The sequence below is a fragment of the Amphibalanus amphitrite genome, unplaced genomic scaffold, assembly GCF_019059575.1.
Source record: "Amphibalanus amphitrite isolate SeventyFive unplaced genomic scaffold, NRLGWU_Aamphi_draft 000927F_arrow, whole genome shotgun sequence".
Lineage (NCBI taxonomy): Eukaryota > Metazoa > Arthropoda > Thecostraca > Balanomorpha > Balanidae > Amphibalanus > Amphibalanus amphitrite.
This window is the reverse complement of record NW_024882421.1, coordinates 61206-68751: the sequence shown is the minus strand read 5'-3', so window position 1 is coordinate 68751 and position 7546 is coordinate 61206. Positions and strand designations below refer to the sequence as shown.

Here is a 7546-nt window from a genome sequence, read left to right as displayed (position 1 = left end):
GATAGTCAATCAGCCCAGTTGCAGTGGTCGCTGATATAAAACCTCTTAAAAACGTTATAGGTCTGGCTGAGCCTAGCTGGGCCGTTCATGCTGATTTTTATATGTATATTGAAAAGACTCGCTTTGCACGTTTCACGCTTGCTCGTAATGAAAAAGTTGCTGGATGCCTCTGGAATTTGCATGGGTGCCAACGGCTGCGGAGGACAGGGGACCGCGTCCATCAGTTTGAGTTTATGGACGGGAGTCTCCCTGAAATTTTAACCAATTTTGTTTTTGTTTTTGTCTCGATTTTTTTATCCCTGATCATGTTTGCGAAAACAAAGTGGCCGAAATCCGAGGAGAAATCGGATTTTGGGGGTAGGTTAGGTTTTGGACCTCTGGGACCTTGGCCCCCCCACTTTCGAAAACGTTCCTACGCCTATGGTAGAGTGTAGGTATGGTATAGGCCATTCAGAGTCAAAAGTGGCAGCCTGCCACGCGCAGGGCCGCTGTACATGGAAGCGCAGTACTGTATAGTCAGTTCCCCAATTTAGGTTCCACTAGGCAAGTGAAGATTTTAGAACCCAATTTTGAGGTGGAGCAGCGCCGGGCGCGAAGCCACGGGTGCTCTCAGCACAGGTAGTGATGCAAAGGGGACGGAACAGATCAGCAATGAGCGATCGATGTCCGCAGGTCTCCAAGCACCGCTTCCAACAAAATTGGAGAATAAGGTAGTATATATACCATTTTACATAATTAGTTTCTGTAGCACGTTTTACAAATAGATTAGTTCATTTTGACGTTGCAATGCTTCAATGAAACGCTAACTGCGCCATCTGGTCGAGCTATTGTTGCGCCATCTGCCAAATTTTTGCCGACTTCGATAACATCAAGAATAATTTGTAACAAGCCAAACACTGCTTGCTAGATCACTTAAGAACGATTGACGCGACATCTGTTGAGGGCATGCAGAAACTCATGCAGTGACTGGTAAAAGACCGCCATCGGCCATCAGTCTCAGCGAGTTAAAGGAAAAGCGTTCACCAAATGCATGCACAGATCAAAAATATGGTAATTATATGAGAAATAGCATTGCAGTTGATACAATAATCCATAAAACGTGCTACTTTGTTCGGCATTCTAAAAGAACATTAGCCGCCCTAGCGCCACCTAGATGAGGATAAATAAGCGTCAGCGACACCTAGCGGGACTCATTCTGGTGGCCTAGCTCTCGTTGCCGACCTACGTAAGACACCACGGAAATTCATAACCTTGCCCCACGATAAGGTAAAGTCCAGCTGACTCGTAACACATTCTGTCGTCAAAACTTGTTAAAATATCTTCAACGTAAACACCCCTTCGTGTTTCTTAACAAGAATATGCAAGAAATATTGACCTTACTCGACCGGAGCAGGGACGAATACCGGTGCTTTGGCTATCTACAGCTGCGCAGATTCTGAAGGAAATATTACCAATAGCTTTGGAGCTTACACGTTTACTTACACATTTAACGTCGCATATTTTAGACAAATTTATGCATACAAGCACATCAAAACGTTTATGTAGACATAACACCAATGATGCATAGGTATGAATGGGTGAATTATCAAATCCACTTGGACGCAGCACAAGTCACTTTTATCGAGAATGGAGCTTACCCAGGTCACACATACACAGAAAAAAAAAACTTTTTTTTCTCTACAAGAAAGCAGCATACTCCAGGATCTGATAGTCACTTTTCACACAGTCCTTTAGTTGAAAGAAATACAATATGCACTGGTGCATGAACAATAAAATTAAACATGTTTGTCCAGCTACACACAACAGCCACGCATAATCATTGTGCAATCAATGTACAAATCATAACCAATCACATGGAGCAGCTCTAGCAAAAACCTAGCGTACGGCGACATGCGACAATTATTACTGACACTATATACATGAACACTATTCAATCAGTGATATTAAGGCAAGCACATTAACAGCGACGTCCCTCAAACGTGGGAACACATCGCTTCCTCTACCGACATCATCCGTCTCGTGTCGTAGGCTGTGACCAGGATCGAAAGCACATCAACCCCGCCACCTACCGGCCGGAACGATTACTACGGCTCTGCCACCAGTCTGCCAGCATCGCTAAACAGAGCACATCTAACTTACAACGCTCACTCGGGACTCACTCTTACCCGATTTTTTCACTTCTCGCCGACGGTAGCGTGTCGTAACACACCGCCTGTGTCCAAACACAGTCCGCCCTGGCCCCAGGCCCTCACACTCCTATCACAGGGCATCAGGTTGGGCGGAACCCTGCCAACGCCATTTCACATCGGGCCGCCTGGCTGTTGGGACTAAGCGCAACCCGCCCCCTCGGGGGAGCTGAGCACGACCCCACTGTCCCATGGATGGAATCGAAACACTTTGCCTTACTGGCCAACTGACACTAAGACCACATATTGATCCTATTGAGACCGATTTCGAGACCATACCACACATAATCTTGTCTTGAGAAGCTCATAATTCGACGACGGCACCACCATGCTCTCAGCTAGCCGCAAAGAGCACCATCCTAAAGCCATCACAAAGTTCGACAACACTGCTTTGCTATTCAGCTGCATAGCTCGTCACGATATCAAGGTCACCTCCTCCTTCCAGCTAGCATCGTCCCTCACCTAAACCTTGTCCTCCTATTCATCACTCTTCTGCAACTTCTCAGCCCCTTCCTATACCCCAGGGCGCGCGTCGCCCGCCCAGTACTTCAGCACGCTGTGACGAAGACGGAGACACCACGACAGCGTCTCTCAGCGATGTTTGTCACCCTCCAACCTCCACTGTTCGGCGGTTGTGAAGCTGATGCCGTCCGAAGGTAGGGGTGAGTGTACTGCCGGCGACAGCACGGCCAGGTACCAGCGGGTGCCGAAAATCTGCCGCAGGTTCTCCTTCCAGCCCAGGTCGTACCTGTGAAGGTGGAGAGACAGGCTGTTATCGGGAACTGGTGGTACAGTGTGTGATGGCTCGATAAGATAGATTGAAATATAACAGCGTCCAGCGTCAACGAAAATTGCGAGCGTGGTTTGGGACATTATGGGTGGCTTGAAGTCGGGTGTAAATGAACGTAAAGTGGCAAAGATGTAAGCATAAAAACCTTTATTTTTCCAATATGCGGAATTAGACGTATGGTGTCTCACAATTAGCTGGGAAAAGTAGATTAAGGGTAGAATTTGAATACATGCCACGACAGCCAGTGGTATGCCTGCAGGTCCCGACTCCCGAGATATTGAACTGCGTAAAAGGGTTTCATCACAAGATGTAAACTTTTCGTCCGATTACGCAAATGCTGTGACAAACTAGGCAAATGGGCCTTATTTGCTTAGAATCTACCCAAGCCCTTTCAACAGCTGCTGACGTTCACAGTTTATCAGCTCACTATCCGGCGGATTTTGGACTGTCTGATGAGTGAGGCGGCACTCACTGGAACTGTCGATGGACCTTCTCGTAGTTGGTGGCGCCTCGTAGAGCTCCCTGTCCGTGGTACAGCAGCAGAGCCAGCACAAACAGGAACCCGATCAGGTCCAGGGTGAACAGAAACGCGTACAGCTGGGGAGAGAGGGAATGGGGTGGTCAATGGTCATAGAGTCGCGGAACTATGAGGACATTTTTATAGATAAAACACATAGTTATTTCCAATAACCGACATACTTTAATATATTATATTGTGAAAGCTAAGACCAAAATGCATTACAAAATACAAATTATCAGTAATTCAGATAAGTAGGTATTGTGTAGCACAGGACTAACTAGTACAGTCCCTTCTAAATTCCAGCCTAGTCAAACACTGCCTCTCCCAGCCGCCTCCCCCACCGCTGTACTAGACAGTAGACAGAGCCACATCACTCACTTGTTTGGGCGACACGTCCAGGCCGAACACCAGCATGGCCGTCGGCATGACCAGCTGCAGCAGCGACAGCAGGTGGAACCCGCCCACCACGCGCATGATGAAGATGACGTTAAGCACAGTCGAGTAAAGCGCGCCCAGCGCCAGGTACGCCAGGAACAGCAGGAAGTGGCGCTGGTTGAAGTGGCCCACGCAGTAGCCGGTGAACGTGCAGTGATGGTCCCGGCGCAGAATACACGCCCGACAGATGGGGCAGTGCCAGGAGCGCGGCGGCGCCGTTGCCTCACACGCCGAGCAGAACCGCCAGCCGGGCTTCAGACTCGCCGGCAGCAGCAGGCCGTGCGTGGACGTGTCCAGACGCATCACGGCGAAGATGTTGCCGAGGATGTTGAACAGGATGAAGATGCCGATGACGGCCTGTACCCAGTAGAGCGGGCCGTCCACCAGGCCAGGAAGGACGAGAGACACCTCGCTGACGAATGTGACGCCGATGGCAGTCAGCATGAACACGGTGGCGAAACCGTCCATGACGGAGCGCGGCAGGAAATTGGCGCGGTACCGCATCGTCAGGCAGGCAGTGTGGGCGCTGAAACACAGTCGATCGTACAAAATCACCATAGACCTCTCCATACCCGCATACAGAATTACAGAGGTCTATAGGCCATTCCGACGCGTTTTAGTGAAAAATCAGGCAGTTGATTTTTCCCCCATTGACTTATAATGGGGAAGTCGACCAAGAAGTTGACCTGACCTTAGGTCATTTTCAAAGAACTTCGTCATCTACTGTAGCTCTGACACATTGACAAAGTTGCAAAAAAAATGACTGGAGGTCGGGCCATTCGAAGTGACCTGGTGACTTGAGCTTGAAAGGTAGGAGGTTCAAATTTGCACACAATGTGGAAAATTGATGGAGGAATAGTTAGCCATATTTCGCGGAGCTACGCGCCGCAGTTTTTCCACTACATATTTACGAAAACCCTCAGGGGGATATCTCCCCTCCGCCCCCCCCCCCCCCCCCACGTCGGTGCGCGGCCGTGGCAGGGAGCCGGACTTGGGCAAGACCTGGCGGTCCGAAACCATACCAACTCGAGAGCGCCAGGGCACAGGTCGGCTATCGGGAATAGAGCCATATCGACCCAAACCCCGGTTCTGAAGTCTGACAGCGTTCCATTTACACCTGCCGAACTCGGGCATGTCGGAGTGGCCGGAGCTAAACGGACTTAAGCCAAACGAAATTGCTAGCTGGGTTCTTGTCAACTCTTTTGCCATGCTTTGTAATCTGGCCTAGCTCACAGTCACCGCCCCAGAAATTACTTAAATTCCACAATTTTTCACATAAATAAGGCTTCAAATTTGAATTGGATTTTAATTTCTGAACAAAAGCAAGTTGAGGGCTTGCATATTATTTTTCGTTTGAATGGAAGCCATTATATAGACAGATATGATATGACTCAGCTTATATTCCATGATCATGGTGCTCATGTGGCTGTAGGCATCATTGGGTGGAGCAAGTGGCACAGGCCCCCAAAGTATAATGCCACGGCAGAATATTCTGCTACAAAATGGCATTATTGGCGTGACATATTTTTGTGATTCAGATTGTTTTGCTACCGGATATGACTCACCAAGGGATTGAATTGTGGTGCGTTTCCTCCTTGCAGGGATTTGTAATGTGAGGTGCAAGAGTGTGAATTGGTGAGTGCCACCCACAGGCGAAGCCAGAGATTTTCAGTTGGGGGCAAATCAATTGTGTTAAATCTTGCCTTTCTCCAGTCGTTACTCACTCGTTTTACATATTATTCGACGTGCAATGATGCAGGCCAGAAATGCGATTGTGACAAAGTTTTCCTTCTAGCTATGACATGTACTTTTTACATATTTTTTAAGTTGGAAATTTTGGACAGAAACAAAATGACCGGTAGAATTTAGAATTATTCCAGTTGCTGCAACTGCCGAACCACTCTTAGTGTAGGCTTGGGATTGCCAGGCCATTTTAGGCCACTCAGGGTCAGTGTGGGCTCTTAGAAAATAGAAGCCCACTTAGGATCCCAGAGATCGGCGTGGGCCAACCCAAACATTTACTTGTATGTGGAGTTTAGGGCTTTCCGAGCCCTAGGTGGCTGGTGGGGCCCTCAGAAACCAGTGTGGGCGCCGGGCTCTAAGCAGCCAGGCCCAGGCTGAGCCTGTAACTCTAGATAACATTGTGAGCCCTCAGGCCTCAGGGTCTGTCAAATCCATAAGGACCCTACGTAAGGACATAAGAGATGCATGTTCGACTTGGGACCCTCAGAGGACCTGCACCTGCAGCACCGAATTTCCAGCTGCAAGAAAACGGAAGCATGCTTCAGTAGGTGACATCACACGGGCGATGACACAGTGGTGTGGATGGGACTAACGGGTGACGACTGATGTAGCCCCCCACAGCGCATGCGTGCTGCAGCACATTTCATTTTGACTGCGCAGCCGAACAGCCCTCTGGTTGCAATAAAGAGTATGAACTGTGACACCTACTTTATTACTGAATATTCAATATCAGTTGGGGAAACTACGAGGCGAACGTCAAAAAATGGATTGGTCAATAAATGGACTTTTGATGACCATATATGGGCATAAATGCAGCCCCCGCTACTAAGGGTGAAAAACGGTATAACAAGCCGGTACTTGCGGTATTGCGTCCACTTATTGGAGAGAAAAGGGTTCCATTTTTCACTAGGAATTGGTGTGATTTGATTAAATTTGACGAATTGACTCGAAAATGGCGATAGGAAAACGGCTTTTCTGCAGGTTCTGGGCGTCGCAATCAGCTGGCCATTCAATAAATGGATTGGTTTTATGAAAGAAAATTGTTAAAAGATTTAATTTAATTACAATAAACAAAAATATTTAATTCTAAAATAATAACTTAACTACAATTAGAAAAACCATAAACAAAATAATAAAAATAATGACATTTTTTAACCACGGTACTGCTTACATTTTTTGGCGCGTCTGTTTCAATCCGCCATATTTGCCAATCACGGTTTGACCTTGCGTTGTAACTCTGCGATTTAGAGCCGCCAGTTAATTATGCACCGGGTGAGTGTAGGCCTTGTGTGGTTAAAAAACATTCTTATGCCTTATTTTTTCATTTGAATGCTAAAATTCATTGAAAAGATGAAGTTGTCTGATTTTATGACCATATATGGTCATCGCCCCGCCCACTCCAGCCGCTGATTGGCTAATCCAATTTTTGTTTGGCTCCTCGTAGTTTCCCCAACTGATATTCTGCTCTGCTGCATGTGAAACAGGCCTCTGGATTGCCAACAGTACCCAATTTGGACCTAATATATACTAATACCCCCAATTTTATAGAGCCTTCTATTGCTTTTATTTTTTAAAATCAACATTGGGCTCTAAGAGCTACATTAATTTTTACTATATTTCAATTCGAATTTCGACTGTGAATTGCCGCGAGCCATGCTTAAATGCCGCAAATACAGCTATCAGCTTATTATTGATTAAATAATCCGGCAATGTAAACTGTAAAGACAGATCAAGATGAATCATACGTACCTCTTCACAGAAAACTCGTCAAAGCACCTCTTTCTTGGCAATAAACGACAATAAATTACCCCCAATCCAAGTTAGAAATCCCTGCCGGTTGTTGTTCTCTCTCGTGGTGTTTTGATTTGGCAG

At 47.1% G+C, this 7546-nt stretch overlaps 1 protein-coding gene across 1 annotated transcript; it reads right to left on the bottom strand.

Annotated features, from left to right (window-relative positions):
• Positions 1-1753: 1753 nt before the first annotated feature.
• LOC122368138 (probable palmitoyltransferase ZDHHC24) lies at positions 1754-7541 on the bottom strand. Its single transcript, XM_043341807.1, has 4 exons — positions 7424-7541; positions 3875-4457; positions 3449-3573; positions 1754-2934 (listed from the first exon to the last, which is right to left on the bottom strand). The coding sequence occupies exons 2-4, from the start codon at positions 4433-4435 to the stop codon at positions 2778-2780; spliced, it is 843 nt and encodes a 280-aa protein (XP_043197742.1). The 5' UTR covers positions 4436-4457; positions 7424-7541; the 3' UTR covers positions 1754-2777.
• Positions 7542-7546: the final 5 nt, after the last annotated feature.

Bases quoted from the DNA above. Each gene is read 5' to 3' on its own strand.
- LOC122368138 (XM_043341807.1), bottom strand. From the start codon at position 4,435: ATGCGGTACCGCGCCAATTTCCTGCCGCGCTCCGTCATGGACGGTTTC. The intron at 3,574-3,874 runs GTGAGTGATGTG...CTCTCTCCCCAG, and splicing joins TGGACGTGTCGCCCAAACAA to CTGTACGCGTTTCTGTTCAC. The intron at 2,935-3,448 runs GTGAGTGCCGCC...CCACCTTCACAG, and splicing joins AAGGTCCATCGACAGTTCCA to GTACGACCTGGGCTGGAAGG.